This window comes from Clavelina lepadiformis, chromosome 5, assembly GCF_947623445.1.
Source record: "Clavelina lepadiformis chromosome 5, kaClaLepa1.1, whole genome shotgun sequence".
NCBI lineage: Eukaryota > Metazoa > Chordata > Ascidiacea > Aplousobranchia > Clavelinidae > Clavelina > Clavelina lepadiformis.
In genome coordinates this window covers 17,489,019-17,510,846 of record NC_135244.1, presented here as the reverse complement: position 1 = coordinate 17,510,846, position 21,828 = coordinate 17,489,019, and the positions used below count along the sequence as shown (strand labels likewise).

The 21,828-nt window shown below is 33.3% G+C and overlaps 2 protein-coding genes and 2 long non-coding RNA genes across 5 annotated transcripts; 1 reads left to right on the top strand and 3 right to left on the bottom strand.

Moving 5' to 3' along the window:
- Positions 1–71: 71 nt before the first annotated feature.
- LOC143459876 (dynein axonemal assembly factor 11-like) lies at positions 72–3,904 on the top strand. Its single transcript, XM_076957184.1, has 9 exons — positions 72–1,082; positions 1,183–1,268; positions 1,751–1,883; positions 2,058–2,166; positions 2,317–2,414; positions 2,509–2,671; positions 2,770–2,915; positions 3,057–3,243; positions 3,603–3,904. Exons 1-9 carry the CDS (start codon positions 914–916, stop codon positions 3,805–3,807), a joined length of 1,296 nt encoding a protein of 431 aa, XP_076813299.1. The 5' UTR covers positions 72–913; the 3' UTR covers positions 3,808–3,904.
- Positions 3,905–4,032: 128 nt separating this feature from the next.
- LOC143459874 (chondroitin sulfate synthase 1-like) lies at positions 4,033–12,323 on the bottom strand. Of its 2 annotated transcripts, none has more exons than XM_076957182.1 (16): positions 9,882–12,323; positions 9,342–9,463; positions 8,401–8,554; positions 8,099–8,194; positions 7,753–7,935; positions 7,347–7,573; positions 6,982–7,154; positions 6,644–6,754; positions 6,403–6,565; positions 6,221–6,328; positions 5,958–6,101; positions 5,643–5,782; positions 5,394–5,514; positions 5,076–5,168; positions 4,821–4,939; positions 4,033–4,728 (listed from the first exon to the last, which is right to left on the bottom strand). In XM_076957182.1, exons 1-16 carry the CDS (start codon positions 10,099–10,101, stop codon positions 4,542–4,544), a joined length of 2,361 nt encoding a protein of 786 aa, XP_076813297.1. In that variant the 5' UTR covers positions 10,102–12,323; the 3' UTR covers positions 4,033–4,541. The 2 variants fall into 2 exon arrangements, with proteins under 2 accessions (XP_076813297.1, XP_076813298.1); XM_076957183.1 differs by having other exon boundaries at positions 6,982–7,136; positions 9,882–12,322.
- A 1,481-nt stretch (positions 12,324–13,804) lies between these two features.
- On the bottom strand, positions 13,805–14,777 carry LOC143460180 (uncharacterized). The gene is made up of 3 exons (XR_013117835.1): positions 14,603–14,777; positions 14,347–14,449; positions 13,805–13,950 (listed from the first exon to the last, which is right to left on the bottom strand). It is a non-coding gene; the product is annotated as an uncharacterized LOC143460180 (long non-coding RNA).
- A 3,542-nt stretch (positions 14,778–18,319) lies between these two features.
- Positions 18,320–19,888, bottom strand: LOC143460384 (uncharacterized). Its single transcript, XR_013117870.1, has 3 exons — positions 19,685–19,888; positions 19,403–19,508; positions 18,320–19,268 (listed from the first exon to the last, which is right to left on the bottom strand). It is a non-coding gene; the product is annotated as an uncharacterized LOC143460384 (long non-coding RNA).
- Positions 19,889–21,828: the final 1,940 nt, after the last annotated feature.

The window sequence follows — 21,828 nt, the reverse complement described above, 5'->3', positions numbered from 1 at the left end:
GTAAAACGGGAGTTCCCCGTATACGACATCGAAATGACAGTTTGCGCATTGGTTTAAATCTGGCTGAAAAATCAGGGAGTAAAGTTAGTTAGGCCCAAAATGCAGTTTTGTTAACCTGTTTTAGACCATTTATGTTTGCAGAAATCTATCTGTTTATCACCAAATCACAAGAGGATGATCTTTTCAATTAAAATTAGGCCGTCTTTATTCGATCTGCTTTTCTTGGGCGTAGCCGCTTAGCCTACTGCAGTAGTGTACGGTACAGTAGGCCCACAGACTGTAGAGTTCGGCATAGGGACCCTCAATACTGCTTTTCATAAGCTTCAGTGACACACTTAGGTGCGATTTTACAATTAATGGTTTGGACATAACTTCTGTACACTTAATGTTCAATTTATTTAAAGACTGAATAAGCCAAACTGTACCGGTAGCGTATACATTACTGTGTAATTGCGCACCTAAGTGCACAGCATTTCCATTGCTTCTGAGGATTTTTGCGCATCTAATTTGTCAATTTTGGTTGTTTGGCGCACCCAAGATCTTGCTGAAAATTGCCATAATCTGCAGTCCGGCTGTAGGCTTGGCTTCTCCACTTCAGGCTGTCAGGGTACTAGCCCAAGGGTTCTTAGACGTCATGTTTTAGTCTTTTCAGCTTTGTAAGTTGCAAACTGTAGTGACCTAGATTATGACTGTTCCCGTGGAGGCGTGGTCTATAGGTTGTAGATGTAATTTTTTTGTATGGGATAGTCTAGGCCTAGATACTATAGACAGTCATTTGAATATTGATCACTATTTCTTACTAATATATATAATCCAAGGCAGCAATAGGAATGTCCACAGCCTGAGAGCAGTGTAGGCTGTGCAACTTCTACACATGAAAAGCTTTTTTTGAGATGAAAACTCTGTTATCTAAATGGTGCGAATAACAGAAGAATTGGTTCGAAAACGAGCTGAACATAATGAATGTGAAATATTTTCTTTGGAAGAATTATCTTTGCATCAGCAGGACTTAGGAAAAATTGAACATTTAGACAAATGGTGTCGGCATTTAAAAATCCTTTATCTACAAAATAACCTGATTGGTAAGGTGAACTATATTATCAAGTTATGCATGTTGATTGATTTTCTGTTGATATGTGTAGCTTTGTCGCTTGATTGCAGTTTCCTTTCATATCTTTGTAGGTAAAATCGAAAATGTTGGTCGACTGAAAAAGTTAGAATACTTAAACCTTGCACTTAATAATGTGGAAAGAATTGAAAATTTGCAAGTAAGTGTCTTTACTTCTCAGGTTGTTTTTGGTTTCAGAAATTTCAATTATAGTTTTGCCAAACTTTTAATAATGTTTGGCATCATAGCTCAAAAATAAATGACACTTCTAGCTAAAACTAAATTGGAGCTTACTGCCCAGTATGTATGGGTGTGTGTGTTATTTATTAAATTATAATTAAAAGCATAGTACTTAAATATCTATCTATTCGTCTATTAAACTCAATTTGCCTAGGACAAATTTTTTCATTTCAAAATTCCCAGCTAATAAATCAATAGTTCGCTTTATAAATCCAAAAGGATTTGTTTCAAATATGCAAAACTTTATGGTTATTAACTTTTTAAGGTTAGCATTAACATATTTAGATAATAAAAATAAAGAAAAATCAAAGAAAACTTCACTTCCAGATCTAATGCATGTAATCTTGTTTAAAGATACAGAACATCATTTAGTTGCATAAATGCATGCTAATTTTTTTCTAGGCATGTGAATCATTGAAGAAATTAGACCTGACAGTTAATTTTATTGGTGAATTGACTAGTATTGAAAATTTGAAAGGCAACATCTTTTTAGAAGATTTATACCTAACAGGCAATCCATGTACCCAGTTTGATGGTAATAATAATACATTTTGTTCTGTGTAATTTACATAACATATTTCTGAAATTTTACGATTAGTTATTTGGAGGAATAATCTCTCACACTAATTAGTAAACTTGTTGATAAATGTCAGTGCAAGTGAGGTTTCCGGCATTAGTATCAAAGTTAGCACGATATTTAATTCATTAGGTTATAAAGAGTATGTTGTTGCTACATTACCACAACTTCGATGGATAGATGGACATGAAATCGAAAAATCTGAAAGGATAAAAGCGATGCAAATGCTGAAATCAATCAGGCAAGGAGTAGATTTCACTTTTACACATGTACACAAAGATTTGGACATAGAATGAATTTTATAGTGTAGATCTGTAATCTGCAATAGCTACGTTGGTACAAAATTTGCCAAAGCTGTTGCTTTGGAAAAACTTGAACTATTTTTTTACAGGGAAAAAATCGTTGCGCAGCAAAATGAATATTTAGAGAAAAGAGCGCTCCAAAAAGAAGAAGCTAAAAATAAGCCTATTGAACTCGAAGATAATGACGGTAAGTGTTATTGTAACCAACAGTATTCTGCCTCCTGTTTGATAGACTGGATACACTCGTCAACTCAATACTGAATAAAATAAAATCATTTTAGAACCTTCGGAAGATGAAGATGAAGAAACAAAACAGAAAAAAGACCAGGAATTCTGGAATGAAAAAGTAGATTATACTCCTGAAACAAGAACTTCAATTCAGAACAAAATCCAGGAAAACCGTGACAAGACCCACGACAGTAAATTTAAACAACCAGAGATAAAGTAAATTTTCTTTCAGTCCTGTCGTCAATTTCATTTCATTGTTTATATTTATTTTTCTACTTTAAGTGTTTTCAATGTGTTATATTGACATGTTGTAGACGTGAAAGAAGATACTTCAATGAGGAAGGCCAACCACTGAATGTCAATGAAGCTAAAATTGATTTTAAATTGACTGAAACTGAAGATGACTCTGCTTTCGTGTTAGATGTTGCTTGCTATAAATACATGGACACATCATTAATAGGTGCTTAATCTGTACGAATGGTTAGGCTGTAATTTTTCCAACTGTTATTCACAGACCAGGGAACATTGTACAATTACAGTCACAGATGGTAATTGCCAACGCTTACATAGTTTTACTACCCAAGTTCAAATTGTTATTCAGATGCTGATGTCCAGCCCTGGTATGTCCGTGTCACTATGAAAGGCTCGGTTTTGCAGCTTGTATTGTTTGAAGAAGTTAAACCAGACAGCTGCATAGCTCAGCGCTCACAGATAACAGGACACCTCATCGTCACCATGCCGAAATTAAACCCTCCTCCTGTACCTGCACTAAGACCAGATGTAGAGAGGTATGTCAACTACGTCGTAGTTTGAACTTTAAGTGTATACAAATTACAGTACATGAACTGTTTAGTTTAAGTTTGAAGGATTTTGTGTGCTGTCACTTTTTTGATGTCTTGATGTTTCAATGAAATAAAACTACGTCATGTTAGTAGGTGCCACTTGTTTACTGCTTTTAAATCCTGCAAAAGTTCAAACGGCACCTGTCATTTTTACTACAAACAATATTTTTGTATAGTTGTGATGTATAGGTGTTATTTGAATATGTGTGTAAGAGAACAGCTTCTGTTTTCAATAGCCATAAATTTTAAATAACGTATTAAAAAGTACACTTTCTCGTGAACACACCTAACCTACATATGTTCAGGAAAACAAAAGTTGAAACGGAGACACCAGAGAAGCCGCGTGAGATACTGGAAGTAAGAGAAGCACGATCTTTTTCTGATAATCTTGCGAACATTGCTCGTGAATCACCAAACAGAACTCCAAAATCAAAAGCGACTCCTGACATAAAAGAACCAGAAAATTCTCCAGATTTTGTTGATGACCCAGACGTGCCACCATTAATATGAGCTGCTCATTGACCGTGTATAAAATTCAAACTTGTGCTCATTTTTAAAACAATTTAGTAAGTTAAAGTTCTTTAATAATAAATCTCGCACTGTGAAATAAGCTGATATGATATGAGATATGAGCTAGACCACAGCTTCTAACCCTTCTTTATTAACTTAAACTGTCTTTCAACTAGGATTTAAGGTCGCAAACCGATTAACAGAAAAGGTTTGGAAGTGCAAAGCTGAAAATTTAAATATTTATTACAAACTGTAAGCGACATATGACTTAATACAAGCAACTAATATGTCATAATAGTGTAGCTTGTCTTCAAACATTACAGATTGCTGTTTCCAGCACAGTAACTATGATGCAATAAACACACATTTAGTGTTTGTTTGAGAATAACAATCACAATCTTGCAACAAACAATTGCACAAAAACTGAAGAATTTCAATATAAAAAAGTAACAAAATACTGCACCAAGAAGACTGTTTCACCTACGGTATGTAGTTTAGTACCACAGATACAAACTGAAAACTTATATTATATAAAACTAATACAAGATACACGAACTAAAATAAATTATTTGTAATGAATATAAAAGCAAGAAGATGACAATCCACGAAATCCAATCGCTCTAGAAAAAAACTTAGGCACTTCAAGTCCTAGGCCTATTCATAAGGCAATGATAGGCACTATTAAGCACAGCCAGATTATGTGTATGACTTAAGAACATAGAGCTATAGCAAAGCTAGCGTAGAATGACACTTGCTGAAAGATGGAGGTTTTTTGACATTTCTCCACAAAACTTCTGTTCTGATTTTGCCAAGTGAACGTCATGACAGTCTCTTTCATGCCATTTCGCAGATAAAGCGTGCTCCGGAGCTCTGAAGACATCCAGACCCGATGTCAATGCTTGCTCATACAAATCCGCTCCACTGTAACATATGTTTATCTAAGCTTATTAAAACTGTAATATATAAATGGGTTAAAATTGGTAGGTTCCACTTTGGTAGAACATTTCCTTCACCTTTTGAATGCTTCACCACCACAAGCCCTTGTAATATCTTGCTTATAACCACAGAATGTGGAATAATCAAATGTTCTCCAAAATCCGTTGGATTTTGAAATTTCTTCGCTATTCTCATCCTGCAAACATTCTTATTTGTCATAACTGTGCCATCAGCTTCAACTTTAGTGCAATAAAATTACAAATTTCAGAGCTCCATTATAGAATTGTTGATAACCGTTCAAATGATAAACAAGCTGCTACAGAATAACTCACGGTTGTATTGAGACGTTGGAATGGGATTGGGAAGAATAATTGCTCACCATGTATCGTATTCAATTTCGCATGATGGAGGAATTCAGGAGACATCTGTAAATAATACGCTCGACCATGAGAATTTTCACAGCCGTCATTTAGTGATCAAGTAAAAGAAAATGATACTTTATCTTATTTTGAATACCAAGTATATTTAATAAAACATGTAAATTTTAAATCGTATTTCACAGCAGGCATATAAATGCATTACGTTTTGCTCAATAATATGTTAATTGTGCACAAGCACAGTAATCAATAATCATATTCACAACCAATTACCTGTGTGAAAAGGTGAGTTGAACAAATAAGTGTTTTATCATTCATATCTGAATGCAAGGCCTGTATTGCCATTGCAGTGCCCTCCACATGGGAATATGGCTTAGCCTGAGCATTAATCCATCTGGTTGCAAAAACCAAAGTTAAGTTAAAAATTTGTTTATTAAAAAAGACAACCGATGCAAGGTTGCACAAAGTATAGCACATTTTGTCATACTGCTCACAACAATGTACTGGAAGATATATCAATACCGAAGTGAAAGGTGATGATACTTCTGTTTATACAAATTTAGAAGACTGAGGGTTTCTGATTTCTGCTGATCGAACGAAGGCGACACGTACAATATGACAAGAAGTGATATTTTTTCTGCTTGTTCAACCGACATGCAAGCCTTAAATTAATAAAAATTAGATTTAAAAGGAGTGAACTATGTGATATAATAAACACAAAACAGAGTAATCACAATATGCAATAAAGTTTATCAATTAAAATCTTAAACTAAACATTTTTAAATAAAACCTTTGCAAATCCCTGCATTTTAACACATTTTGCTGAAATAAGGAAACCTGTTCAAACATCTGCATAAACTCCTTGAAATATGGAGATCCATCCTGAAGCGGAAGTACAAAATTAACAGTGACGTCTGGAGCAAGATGTGTGGATACCGCCTGCATACGATCGTATGGTTGGTCCACATAAACAGTTGCCACCTGAAGACATTCAAATTGTGATTTCTTGCAGGGAATAAGTTATAAAATGTCAACAACAAAACCAAATGAAAATCAAGCGTTTAAAAGTAGGAAGAAAATAGGGCTAGCAACAGTTTTACCTCTTTGTTATCTTTCCTCAAGTCAACCATGTACTGATAACCAACGCCAGGCACAACTCTTCGAAATACGTTGCCAGTCGATAATCTACCTCTAATGCCATCAGTATCCTGTTTGGGAAGACAATATCCAATAAATTCTTGAAAAATACAACAATAAATGAAGTTAGGACAACATTGATTACCTCCATTTGTTTCTTTGCAATGCTCTTGACTTTATTGAGAACTATTTCATCAGAAAAAGTCAAATCCCTACTTGGTTGGCCTCCATCAACGGTGTAGAGCTTGTAACTACCTTTATTAATTGATTCAATTAAGTCCCAGGTTATGACATCACCATGCTGGTACCTAAAGTAAAAAAAGTTTTTAAAATGACATACAATTTTTCTGAGGTTAAAAAGTGAAGATTATGAAAAATAAATTGACCTGTTGGCATTGCCGTCCCTTCCGAGTATAAGCCTATCATCTGCCATTCCACCTTCTTGCACAAGAACACGATCCATGTTTTGGATCACGTTGTGGTAGTATTCATTCATTCTATAATTTCATGATTAGAATTAAACCAAACAAAATGGCTTGTCTGTTACCTTTTCCTAGTTACTGCATTATTGCTACAATTAAAACTTTCATAATACAGTACAATTTTATTCATCAACATTTCTTAAAATTACATAGACAGATCCAGCTTGTAGTGCAGTACTGTCCTGCACAAACAACTATAAACATGGTACAAATAGCAAGCAAATTTGTTCATGAAAAGAAACCTTTTTGTTTCATTAAGTTGTTGATTCAGAAAGAAATGATGCAGTTTAAAAAGAGAGTTTTCATCTGACACCGGATGGAGTGATATACTTTCTTTGTAGGGACAGGTGTCAGAGTATGGGTCAAGAAAATGGTCGACCATTTCATAAAAAAAATCCTTTGAAGACACATCAATCTGTTAAATGCTATCAAAGATCTCACTAAGTAATGCAACACAATATACAAGATGATGATAATAAATAAATATCATTAAAGTTATATAAACTACATCAGACTTAAAATTATTCAGTTTAAAGATATAGTTAGACAGTTTTATAACATAAGTGTGAAATATAAGCCACGGAACTACCAAGTAATATTTTCAAACCTTTTCTGAATAGGTGCAGTTTATGTTTAAAAACCTTTTCAAACATCTACCAAGAAGCAGACCAAGATCAACGTCATCTGCCGAGTATTCCACTTGACAAGTCTGTAGTCTTGGACAGAGCATCTGCAATGCATTTCGTGACAAAAGAAAACCAGGACCAGTGGCACAGTACAATTCAGGATCATTGGTAAACTGTTTCTGTGCAGGAGCAGTTATAACCTTTTTCCCTGTAAAAATACGGAAAATCGTAATTTCAGTAGCGATTTTTAAGACAAATTTATATAGCAAAACAGACATATGGATGTGACTAGGTCAAAGTCTCTAACAAGTCTAATGGAAAGAGCTGCAAAACATATTACACTTCATTATTTGACACCATGAGACATTTTTATTAAAAAACATTTACCAATCCATAGCAATTTCATCTCATCAAGGTGATTGGTGAAGTTTAGCAATCGCGGCAAGTTAATATAACTGTTGCTGTTTGCAATGAAAAAATGCTGGTGAGTGTCTATGTGTTGACTGCATAAATCGCCAAGTGCTTGATAAAGCATTGTACTGCTTGGCACAAGAGCATCTTTTGGCAGGACTAAAATAAGACAAAAAATAGATACATATATAAATGTGTGTGTGTGTGTAAAATCAATCAGCATACTAATGAGTCCATTAATAAACTATATATTAATTACATCAAAACACTTAAATTACAAATAAAATTAATACAAAAATGTTTTCTGTATGTGTCAGACTACCTGAAAGATGATGAACTTTTACTTCACTGCTTTGTCTAACGTCTGAGCCCATTGGAGTATAGATTGTCATATCTCCATTTCCACTATGTATCCAGTCTATATATGTATTGTACATGCATGTAATAAATTTAATAATATGATATGAACAATCTTACCACAATACGTTTATCAATCATATTTAAAACAGGTTTTTCCAAGAATCAATATTTTAGCTATGTACCCCATTTAATATTATATACACATGATGTCACGACATAATAACAATACACAATTTAAAAACCCTATTTTTAATCCTATGAAACCTTTTGCCCAAGTTTTTTGTAGTAGCTTCATTATGGGTGCAGTTGCCATAGACGGATTTAAGATGGCAACAAAAACTTTCTTCTTTAACTTAAGTTCTTGAGATAAATAACCAGGTATATGGACTGGTGACAGTTTCGACTCCCAAGCTGGGTCCTGTGATGCAATTTTTTATTGAAATTCTTTGTTTGAAGTTAAAACAAAGCATGTGCTATAAGGAAGAAGATTGAACCCGAATATTATAAAGTTTGACATAAAAAAATCCCAAATGTATTCAAATTAGTGCAAATCCCTAAAATTTCAATAAAAACTTGTCAAATCTCGCTTGTAATATGATGTAAAACGAAGAGTTTTGTTTTAACTGTATGATATATGTTTAAACATAATTACGAAAAAAAACACGAAAATCATAACGTAAATGACCTTCATTTAACATAAAGAATTTTGATCTTACTTCAGCTCAACTCGAAAACCAGATCATCATTTTTACCAAAGTCGATAAAGTTATGTTGTACTGTATGTGGGTTAGTCATTCGTATTCGCCTGAATCTTTCATAAAGCTTGACACAGGCATTATTTGACAAATCTATTTGGGTTTGGGGTCATATTGGCCCATCCCTAGCCACAACACTAACTGAGGCATGCTCATGCAAAAGATCTGCAAATCTTATTTATATGTCCAAACTGCATGTTGATACCGATAAGCATGTGCAATTCGTCTTTAAAGATCAAATTATACTAATGAACATGAAAAAACAGTGCACATCAACGTCATCAAGGGTTTCTTTTGGATTTAGCACATTAAATCTATTGCCAAAATCTGCTATATTTTCCAGAATTGTTTCGAAGTAGTGGTATTTAACTTGATCTAAAAACTGTGTTTTCGATTATATACTAAACAAAACTACCAACAACAAACATGCATTCGGCAAGGAAAGCATACCTCAACTAGAATCGGGTCAGGTTGCACTTGAATTGGAATTGATTTATTCTGATTTGAAGAGGGAATAAAGGCCCTTTCATCCTGTGATAACTTTCTATCCACTCCCAAAACATCATTACCTCCTTAAAGTATATAAGAATTTAAATATTAGTTTACTTTTGTATGTCGGATTTAGATACTTTTAAAGCTTTTCTAAAAATCGCATTGCAAACAAACATAACATATCACAATTAGCTTTCCAAGCCCAAAGTTATCTAGTAGAGACTGATGTAAATTTTAAACAAACTGACTTATGCGCAAGTTTACTGAAGTGCACCATTGCTGTTTTGCTATATTCTATATTATACTTATTCTGTTGACAATGTGGTGTAAAGTTTGGCACAAACTCTATTGATGTACTTACCTGGCACAGTGAAAGCGAATTTTCCAACATGATCTAGATTCTTACACAAAGTTTCTTACAAACAAAGTTTAAGGCCCTCAAGCCTGCAAGTCACATGCATTTCCGTAAAGGTAGATTCAATAACAAAACCAACAAACCTGGCTGTTTGTGACCAAACTCATGTTGAACTGGATTTAAACTTCGACTGTACTCATCAGAATCAGTAACCCTGCCTCCACCGGGAAGGAGTTGGTGAAAAATCGCAGGTGATGCAAAGAGTAGGAAGAGAAAGATAGAAATAAAAATTCCACATGCAATTCCAGCACAGAAAGGCAAAAAATTATGTCCCAATCGCTGATTTTGCCTTGCAGGTTTCATTTCAAATCGTAATCACTTGCAGGCTGTTTCTGACTGAGAGATTGTGGGTGAAAAAAAATCTTCCAGTTATATAATTTAAATCAATTTCTGCAAATAAAGAAAAAAATGTATTATCCGGCGGACCAACAACCTGTATGGAAAGTTTGTATGACACTTTGAAGATCTCCGGTGTGGCGAATACCATGAAGCCAGTGGTGTAAATATCATCTTTTAAACAACATTTCTGGTGTGGCTTCAAAAAACTGTGTCACAAAATATCACAAGTGACACGCTTACTAAGATTGCAAGTGCAGTGAATTTCCCATTAGTTTCATTTCTTGACAGTTGTAACTTGAAAGTGGCATGGATAAGCACGTTGAATTCAATGGCCTTCAGATTGGATAGTTTAACAAGAGCGCGAAGAATAATATTAGTTGTACAAATAATAGCTATTGTTTCTTCTTGTTGTGCATGAGATTTCTCACCAAAACACAGCAAACCCTCCCATCTGAAATGGCCTTATAATGGTCTCCATTTATTATAATAGGAATTAGTTGTGGTAAAAAGTAATTAGAGTTTTTAATATTGGTGTGGCATAAAACCAGAGATGGAAAAACTCAAGTTAGCTTTGTGGAAAGACTTCACTTGTTTGTGTTTTAGTGCCTTTACATGAATTGACTCTTGTTAATGTGGAAATTTCGGTTGACTTGACTCGAGTCCCAAGACATTAATATCCCATTATTTTAAATTGCTGTAAACCAAATAACCAATATTCATTTGTGAAAAAATTTAGTCAAAAATCACTACGCCATACTTTCATTGTATATGTGCAAAAGTGCCAGAAATGGATAAACTCAGATTTTATGCTTATATTTACACTACGAGTATTTAAAAAGCCTTATGTTATCAATCTAAAACAAAAAATATATCGTAAATGGTCATGTGTTTGTGACTTAGTACGTGTTAAGACTTGGGCTCAGACTTGGACTTAATAAACATTACTGACTCAACTTGAGAATGTAATTAAATGACTCAACTTGGACTTGCACTGTTACTGATTTAGCTTGTATCATGACCATAAAGAATTGTTTCGATCACTGCTTAATACAGAGATCTTAATTATTTTGGCTGAATCTCCCTGTACTAAAACGCAAGCTTCCATAAAGGATCAGCATGACTGTAGAGTGCTTGACTGAAATGTTTGGCAGTTTTTGAAGAAAAATTGTGCATGCAAAGGTTGAAAAGCACAAATCTTGGCACAATAGCACTGAAGCATGAATGCTATATTCATTATAAGACTGCATTCAGGCAGCCAACTTTGCTGGTGTTTTTTTTACAAACGCCATGAAAGTGTAGGCTAAAAGTTTATCGCACATATTGATAATCAGATATGTTTGCTTAGTGCGCGGGAGATGGGCTGTAGGCCATATAGACGATGTGCATGAGACAAAGTACGGTACTTGACTATTCAAACATGAGATGAAATTCGGGTCTAGTGCAGGGTTGCCAGATCCCAGTGATCAAATAAAGCCAAGATGAGAAAAAATAAAAGCCAAAGAAAGCCAAATAATTTTACTAACCACAAAATTACAATTTAATCACAAGTTACACATAAATTACATAAAAATTTCTTCTTCAAAAAGGTTGTCCTCTTCATTGTTGATAGACTCAGTAGAGAATTTCTTAGAATATAAAATGTCAGCTTTGAATCTACTCAACATTTTGGTTGAAGGAACAAATTCCTTACAGCACTTATTAGAAGTCAAGAGTTCTGCTCTAATTCTAATTGTTGATTCCAATAGAGACAGCTGAAGTCTATTTCTTGCTTTAGTTTTTATGCAAGTTAATAGAGAGAACACCCTCTCCACTACGGCATTGCTTATAAGTGTTATAAGGCAAGTAAGAGCAAATGTAGCAAGTTCTTTAGATTACTATACTAATACACTAGACTCTAGTGCAGAAATGAACAAGGCACAACCATCTCAAATACTCCGAGTTATGATGTCATTAGAAGAGACGTCACAAAAATTACCTTCCTACGTCATCAACTTCCGGGGAAGTCCTCCTACGAAAGTCAAAACTACGCATTTTTCTAGTATTCATTACACTAATTTCAGATATTTCCGTCAATAAACTGAGAACTTTTTAATGGGAAAATGACTTCAAGACCCTTAACTCTAGTCTGTCCAAAAGCATGAAACCTACCTTAGCCACAAACCAACAATCCCTTCATAACGGGACTGAAATTGGACCAACTCAACGAAACAACAAAATCCTGAGAAAGAAGGGGAATCCCGATAATCTGGCGTCTGGTAAACGCTAAAACACAACTTAGGAAATAATTTATAGTCTTCATTAGAACCACATATGAGAACGAACGCGCTCCTTTTTTGGAAGCGGGAGCAGAGGCACGCTCCTATTTTAGTGCTATTCGATCGTCGCTCTTTTTTTGCACAAAAAAAACACTATGAAAGCACAAAATAAAAGCAGTTTCATAAAAAATTTAGTTAAATTGAAAATCTAAATTTTTTCACTGCTTTAAGACGCTATATGCTCTGAAAAAGGGAAGCTTGTTTTGAGACTAACTTTAGGCAATTAATAAGTAACAATCTGACGTGATCATGGTGATAATAGGGCATATACTTTAGAAATACTAAAAAGACTCGGGACGACAAAAAGAGCGTGAGGGTAAGTAACGCGCTGTTAAAAAGAGCAATTGCCCAGCTATGATTTGAACCTTGCTATCTCTTAACCTAGTTAAAGAAATAACTTAAATTCTGGCGTAGGAATACGTAGGAAGGCCCGCTCCGGCCTCTGTTGAAACTTTACTGTAATTGCGACAGTACGTGACGAGTTATTCCGTAACAAATACAAGGGAAGTTTCGCCACCAGTAGTTGAATCTATGTTGGGTCTTCGTCAAAAACGAAGCATGTCGCGGACACAGAAAGTCCTGTCAATTCCAACGATACTAATTTTTTAATATTGATAAAGCGTGAGCCGATTGGCAAGCACAAAACTGGGGCAACTTGGGGGGAAATGGGACACTACTGCAAAAAGTGCAAAAACTGCATTGACTTAAATGGGTCAAAGGCCGTTTACGCAACATCGCATTAAACGTCGCTCATCGCAGAAAGTAACTTCCTCCCAATTCCAAGGATACTGTATTGTACTTCTTTAATACTGTATATAGGCTACAAAGCCTATAAGGCCTTTTGATATCATCTGACTTTTTCCGACACGTCAAAGTTACAAAGCTGAGAACAAATATTTTGAAGCATAATTCAGCCTTTAAAGACACAAATTAACCAAATGAACCAGGTTAAACAGGAAAGTAACATGCAAAATATATTTTCCTTTAAGCTGTGGCGTCAGCGCGCGCTCAACATCCGCACACCACATAAAAAAATTCAAAACGCCACTTCGATTTTCATGATTAGAGTTGTTGTGTTTATTTGATCGGTTGCCGTAATTGAAGGTCGTGTAACATCAAGGTCACTAACCATGTTGTTCTTCTGCACTAATCTACTGGTGATACCGTCACAGACAGTTGTGTTTGTTCTGAGGTTTACGAGCTATACTCTTGAGGGGGTGCCATGGCCCAATGGTCCTCCCCAAATACGTTAGTGGTTTCAGTTTTTTACTTATCAATTTGCCTACATCAGTATATAGTATGGCATTTGACATTCAATTTGACCTAACACAAGATTTCTAGCCATTTCGATGGAAAATGTCAAAGAATACATTTAAACTTTTATTACAACGACAACGTAATTGAAATTACACACACGAAATGTCTTTTGTTTTTATCTTATTTTGAGTTGATTTAATTTTTCATTTTCTTCAGGCGTTTTGTGACAATTAAAGAACACCTGAAATAGAAAAATTTGGTTAGTTAATAGACACAGAAAAAAAACATAAACATGTAAGCCTAGCTCAACAACATTGAGGGCAGCAAGTCTAGAAGTAAACAAGGTACTTGAGGTATATCGTCGTTAATACAACGATGATAAATTTTCTTCTAAAACAAATCCTGAATTTAAAACGGAGAAAGACAAACAATAAACAATAGGCTATCGCGTACTGAAAATAACTTACTGCAAAAAAATTAAACAAGCTTAAACCACAGTATAAATAAGCTTATATCAAAATAAAAACTATACTTGATAATTTTTTCACAACGTTCATTTTCAGACAAATTTATTTTCAAATGTGATTGAGAATAAATAAATGGCAAATATACTGTAGCTTTCAAATTGAGTGCTTACCTTGCTAATAAAAAAGCTCCTAAATTTTTTACAATATTATAATAATGATAAAGTCAATAAAACCAGGCATGATGATTTTGACGTGCTAAAAACCTTGTAAAATCTAAAAAATGCAAAATAATGCATTTAAAAGTTATTATTACAAAGGGCAAAGTGAATGATTCAAAAGTAATTGCACTATACATTCATCTTAAGTAATATAAGCTTATACTGTACTTATATTATACTAAAATGTCATTAAAAATATGTTGGTTACCTTGAAGCAAACCCTTACAAATATTTATCCGTTTGTTGAAACGCTTCTGCTGAAGTTTGAAAATCAAGCTTTAAAGCTTATATTTATAGACTGCGCTTTTTTTTCAGAACCATTTGAAATAGTTTTACCCGTTAGAAAAAGTTCTTAAAAACAATATTTCTAAGAAGTACTACTTAATTTCATCTGTTTAGTTTAGGAAAATAGTTTTTGAAAATACATAATTAAAAGCAGATTTTATCGAAGACTTTGTTTAAATTCAGACAACTTTTTCATAAAAATGCAAACTGACAAATTGACAAGGGAAATTGAAACTTAAGCAGCTTCAACTATTCCAATAGACAGTTCTGCAAGATCATTGAGTTAGTTAAGATTATACTCTATTTACTTAAGATGCTCAGATTTTCTGAGCCAAAACTTCATTTAAAAGGGAAATTAATGAATTCTTCCTTAACACGTTCGCTGCGATCCAGAATTTTCGTTGTTTTCTTGTGTTGCGATTATTTTAACTTTCTGTACCGTTAGTTGCCGCCAGAGCTTTCCCGCCAAATTTCGTCCACATGTTTTCTTCGCTTTAAGGAGTTCTTTCAGACAGTTTAATCGTTTGGACACCGGTGGGTCATATCGCATTAAACACAAACTATTTTGTAGTCAGTGCGATTTGACCCACCGGTGGGTCACATAATTTTAAGCAACTTATAGAGTAAAACTTAACTATTTGCTTGTGTGATAGATCGTTGGTAATATATTGTTAGTAATTTCTGTCTGAATTGTTGCAAAATGGGTCCTGCATCGTTTTACGGTAGAAGTGCTGCTAATTTTGAGGAATCTTCAGATGAGGATTTTAGTTCAGATGAAGAGGAGTCAGATGATTCAGTGTATGAACCAAATGATAGCAGCAGTACAAGTGTAGAACAGGATGAAGAGGAAGATACGTCGACAGATGTTGTGACCACCACAGGCATGGTAGATGGTACTTCTGGTTTAGCCACGCTACAAAATAGCTGGACTGCTACCAGTGTTAGGGAGAAGAATTTTGGATTCACTGGTCAAGAAGCTCTTTGCATTCAGGCTGAACCTTCACACGAAGGTAAAGTTTGGCCAATAGACGTATTCAGTCTATTTATATCAGATGACATCATTAGTCTAATGGTGAGAGAAACGAACCGTTACGCTTGTCAGGTCATTGCAGGACAAACTGTAACACGCCATTCACGATTAAATTCCTGGAAACCAAACTCCTCATCTGAAATCAAGACGTTCATAGGAATTTTTTTTATATGGGAATACACAAACTTCCCCAAATAGCACTGTATTGGTCGAAAAGCAAGCTGTATGTTCTTTTTCAATATAATAAAATTACAAAACATTTCACCATTTGTCTGTGTTAAACAAGTATTGTGAAACAAGGAAAAAAGGCAAAAAAATAATAAAAGTAATTTTTTTCGTAAGAACCACCGGTGGGTCACAACTTAGTAGCAAAATTTTACGCATGACACAATAATAAGTTGCATCGCAGTGAACTTAAAAAAAAAACAGTAATTTTGTTCGTACGACCCACCGGTGGGTCATATCGCAGTAGCTAAACTTTACGCATGACCCACCGGTGGGTCACATCGCAGCGAACGTGTTAAATTGATGATAAATTTTGATAAACCTCAATAAACAAAGAAAGAATTTTGTGTTTACTGTCTGGCAGTTTTTTGAAGGCAGGCGTTCTTAGATGTCGAGTTATTTCTTGGAATTCGGTTCTGTTAAACCTTTAAGTTGCTTAAAATTGTGTCAGAGCATTTAAGAGATTTTACGATGTGAAGTCGATGAGGTCGTTTCTTGTAACCGTTTTTATCAAATTACTTTATTATGACCTAACGACTATGACTAATATATACTTTATTATAATTAAGACATTTACAACAATATAAACAGAGAAAAGAGAGTCAAACGTATTTTTTATTCATTTTTCAACACATTACTGAAATCGATCATTTTGTAATTAATTCATTGGTTTGAGTGTAAACATGATCTTGAATTTTAGCAAATAAATTTTTCTGAAATATATGCACGATATGTAAAAAATTATTGCATTTATCACAGCATGAAGTAAAAGCGGTATATTTTTACCAGAAGTCCATAAACATAAGCAGGGAGCATAAAAGCAGTAAACATAAAAATGCATAAGCAAATATCATACTGTTGGATTATTTGTAAAAAAAATCACAAATGGGGAATACAATAATAAACGCATTGTATTGATAAAACTTACAGTGATTTGATATTTTAAAAACAATTGATTTACCATATGATTTATCATGTTGGACGTGCCATTAACATCAGAGCAACAACAACTCCAATCGCAAGCCTATTTTTCTGAAAAGAGTTTGGTACATATTTAACTGTTTTCAGAAAAATTGATGAAAACAACAGTAAGGAAGTGCTGCTATTTAAGTTTGTTTGATTGGAGTCAGGTAACACTCCTTGAAAAGACATACTTGTAGGTAGATTTTAATAAAAATTTTAGCTCAGACTAAAATTTTATGACAAAACGCAAATTAGCATTCAAGCCACTTCAACTTCTTCGACAATAAGCAACAAAAGACAATTTTAATTTTACAAATCATTCAGTTACTTATAACTCTATTTACTTACGCTTATCAAAGTCTCATCAAAACCAATAACACGGAAGCTTTGATGGATTATTATCTCCGAGGGAGACGTTCCTAACTGAAAGGCTTTTTGAAAAGGAAATTATCAATAAATCTTAACTTAAACTTTGCATTAAATCCGGATAAAAGCCTCAATAAACAAACGAGTTTTGTTTTTGCAGTCTGCGTATAGTCCTTTGAAGTATGGTTGAGATCTTATAAAATATCAGAATGATTTCTTGGAATTCGGTTCTGTGAATGATTTACAAAGGTTCAAAATTTCGGCATTTCAAAATGCTCTATTAATGTGAAGATTTTTATCAAAGTCGTTTTATCAAATTATTTAAAAGATTTTTTAAAACTGTGTGAACAGAGAAAAGATAGCATCAAAGACCCAAGTGCAAACATTCATAATATATTTTGACCTTTCTTTGACTTCATAAGACCTTCAAAATTGTCGCTTTTAATTATTTATTCAATATTCACCACAATTATCATATCTTTGATAAAAACTGCGAATTAATGAAAGATAAATCTCAACTAAGGGTTTGTCAACATTTAAACGAATATTGCTTCTTTTTATGAAGAATTTGATTTTAATGAGTTTGGTTTCGATATAGGTTTTAAAGCCCATTTGCACAATAGGCCTATATTAAATATATAATCTTTAATTTTTTATTTCTTGTATGAAGAAATTGTTTAAAAGAGCATCAATTAGGCTACAACAAAAATTTCAAGTTGCCATAATTATGTACTGTATAAGTAATCATACAAATTTAAGCCTTCTTCAGAAAAGTAGGCCTATACTTATGTACCACCACGGTATCACCATCACGAGCATGTAACGACAAAGGTATTTATTTACGTTAACTATAACTTTCTTACTTTGTAAAAATATAATAACTATTTTAAAGCATAGCCCTACACAAGCAACACAGCATTTTCAATTTTTGTCCCTTGATTGATACTATTTTTCCGTTATTGTATACGGAGCGTTACCAAAATGATAAACAAATTTATACATACTGTACAATTGAACGAGTGGATAGCGTACTATATTAACTGAATAAAAGTAAAGACAAAGATTGATCCGAGCCAGAAATTACTTAATTCCAAGCGGCTTTTTTATATACAAGGGCAGAGAACAGACGATTAAAATGTCAATGCATTAGATGACGACCTCCAGCTTGTAAATGTTAATGAAGTTTCCAACGTTCAGTGGCACAAATAGCGAGCATACGCCCATATGTTCATTAATTGCACTTTTCGATAAAGTTTCACACACGGCATAATGGCACATTAAACCACAGCTTTCATACGTCACAAGACGGCGTTCCAGCTGTTTGCAATCATTATATATTTTCTGTCTCACTTCATTATTAAACGTTAGAGTTGTTTATGGTATTTTTGACAAGATTTACATGGTTTGCACGGATCCATGTTTGGGAAAGATCCGTATTAACTTGCTCTATGTTTAATCGTTTAATGTTTAGACAGATTTTGATAGCGCGAATTCTTCCAATGGTGCTCATTTTAGTTGGATCAAGTCTTAATGTTCGTAAATATTTTTACGACACCATTAAGATGTTTGCACATAGTCCTCGCAACAACATAGCAGAATATGCTTAATTAACCGATTCTAACCAATATAGATTTATCATATCAGCATTGTGCAGAAATACATGGAGAAGTTTCATTGGTATTGTTTCAGAGTTCTTAAAACATTGTAAGCGTTTTATGGTTAGCAAGCAACAGCGGAACGATTGATTAAAAAAATTGTAAAATCCAGGATAAACTCAACTTGTCACTTTAGCTGTTTCTCATAACACAATGAGATTGGTTGAGCCAACACTATTTGTATTTTTTTTCTAAATTTACATTTATAAATAAAACTGCACGAATGGATTTTAATCAAAAACTACAGACAAATATTCTTGCATTTTATTTTAATTACATAATTTCTACCTAACAATTAAACTTGTGTCGACTTTACATGATCGTCAAATGAATTGTCATAGCAACATCACCTGCAAAATATAAAATCATTACGACTTCGCAACAAAACATTTTCGACTAATAAATTACAGAAATAAGCAACACAACTTTGTAAAGTTCACAGATTGGAATTACATAGAATACAAATACAACGACTTATATTCACCCATGTTAATATGCTGGAGTAGAAAAGAGCAGAAGAAGAGCACCAGCGACAAGTATAACGAAAACCATGACGGTCGAAGTTGATTGAATAAAGTTTTTCAAACTTTCTATAATTTTTTAAGGTATAAATTTGTAAGCAATTAAGTGAATAGAATATAAAGAAGTCTTTCTGCATTCATTTGCAAAATTATAATATCCAATGCAACTTTTTAAACATTTTCATGAAAACAATCAAATGCGTCTAAACTTTTTTTTAAAAAGAAACTCGTTTTTCTAAACTTACCTGGAAACGGACTCTTGTAAATTGTAAACGCTTGTAGCCTAGATGCTTGCAATACTTTGAAATAAACTTTTTCGCTTTAATTTGCTATTGAAAGCAACCAGGATGTTTTTACGTATAGGCCTATGCTGATAATTGTTTTCAATAAGAGATGGAATGCTTGCAAAATCGGCTGTTTTTGCAGATATATATCTGTTTGTTGAACGCTTCTGCTGAAGTTTGAAAATCAAGCTTTAAAGCTTATATTTATAGACTGCGCTTTTTTTTTCGAGAACCGTTTGAAATAATTTTAACTGTTAGAAAAAGTTCTTAAAAACAATATTTTTAAAAAGTGCACCTTAATTTTGTTTGGTTAGTTTAGGAAAATAGTTCTTGAAAAGACATATTTAAAAGCAGATTTTATCGAAGACTTTGTTTAACATCAAACATCTTTTTCATAAAAAATGCAAACTGACAAATTGACAAGACAAACTGAAACTTGAGCAGCTTCAACTATTCCAATAGACAGTTCTGCAAGATCATTGAGTTAGTTAAGATTATACTCTATTTACTTAAGGTCTTCAGATTTTCTCAGACAAAACCTCATTTGAAAAGGAAATTAATGAATTCTTCCTTAAATTGATGTTAAATTTTGATAAACCTATTAAATAAACAAAGAAAGAATTTTATGTTTACCGTCTGGCAGTTTTTTGAAGGTAGGCAGACGTTCTTAGATGTCGAGTTATTATTTGGAATTCGGTTCTATGAAAACTTTAAGTTGCTTAAAATTATGTCAGAGCATTTCAGAGGTTTTACGATGTGAAGTCGATGAGGTCGTTTCTTATACTTAGTCGTTTTTATCAAATTACTTTATTATGACCTAACGACTATGACTAATATATACTTTATTATAATCAAGACATTTACAACAATATAAACAGAGAAAAGAGAGTCAAACGTATATTTTATTCATTGTTCAACACATTACTGAAATCGATCATTTTGTAATTAATTCATTGGTTTGAGTGTAGTCATGATCTTCGAAGAATTTTGGCAAATACATTTTTCTGAAATATATATACGATAGGTAGCCTAACAAATTATTGCATTTATCACAGCATGAAGTAAAAGCGGTATATTTTTACCGGAAGTTCATAAACATAAGCAGTAAGCATAAAAGCAGTAAACATAAAAATGCATAAGCAAATATCATACTGTTGAATTATTTGTAAAAAAATCACAAATGGGAAATACAACAATAAACGTATTGTATTGATAAAACATAAAGTGATTTGATATTTTGAAAACAATTGATTTACCATATGATTTAACATGCTGGACTTGCAATTAACATCAGAGCAACAACAATTCCAATCGCAAGTCTATTTTTCTGAAAAGAGTTTTGTATATATTTAACTGTTTTCAGAAACATTGTTGAAAACAACAAGAAGGAAGTGCTGCTATTTGAGTTTGTTTGATTGGCGTCAGGTAACACTCCTTGAAAAGACATACTTGTAGGTAAATGTTTATGAAAATTTTAGCTTAGACTAAAATTTTATGACAAAACGCAAATTATCATTCAAGTTGCTTCAACTTCTTCGACGTCAAGCAACAAAAGACAATTTTAATTTTACAAATCATTGAGTTACTTAAAACTCTATTTACTTACGCTTATCAAAGTCTCATCAAAACCAATAACACGGAAGCTTTGATGGATTATTATCTCCGAGGGAGACGTTCCTAACTGAAAGGCTTTTTGAAAGGAAAATTATCAATAAACCTTAACTTAAACTTTGCATTAAATCCGGATAAAAGCCTCAATAAACAAACGAGTTTTGTTTTTGCAGTCTGCGTATAGTCGTTTGAAGTATGGTTGAGATCTTATAAAATATCAGAATGATTTCTTGGAATTCGGTTCTGTGAATGATTTACAAAGGTTCAAAATTTCAGCATTTCAAAATGCTCTATTAATGTGAAAATTTTTATCAAAGTCATTTTATCAAATTATTTAAACGATTTTTTAAAACTGTGTAAACAGAGAAAAGATAGCATCAAAGACCCAAATGCAAACATTCATAATATATTTTGACCTTTCTTTGACTTCATAAGACCTTCAAAATTGTCGCTTTTAATTATTTATTCAATATTCACCACAATTATCATATCTT

Excerpts from the sequence above, each read along its gene's own strand:
- LOC143459876 (XM_076957184.1), top strand. The coding sequence starts at position 914 with ATGGTGCGAATAACAGAAGAATTGGTTCGAAAACGAGCTGAACATAAT. Across the intron at positions 2,415-2,508 it reads TGAACTCGAAGATAATGACG|AACCTTCGGAAGATGAAGAT; the intron begins GTAAGTGTTATT and ends AAATCATTTTAG. Across the intron at positions 2,916-3,056 it reads CATGGACACATCATTAATAG|ATGCTGATGTCCAGCCCTGG; the intron begins GTGCTTAATCTG and ends ATTGTTATTCAG.
- LOC143459874 (XM_076957182.1), bottom strand. The coding sequence starts at position 10,101 with ATGAAACCTGCAAGGCAAAATCAGCGATTGGGACATAATTTTTTGCCT. Across the intron at positions 8,555-9,341 it reads CTGACCCGATTCTAGTTGAG|GACCCAGCTTGGGAGTCGAA; the intron begins GTATGCTTTCCT and ends ATTGCATCACAG. Across the intron at positions 7,155-7,346 it reads ACTGCACCTATTCAGAAAAG|ATTGATGTGTCTTCAAAGGA; the intron begins GTTTGAAAATAT and ends AGCATTTAACAG.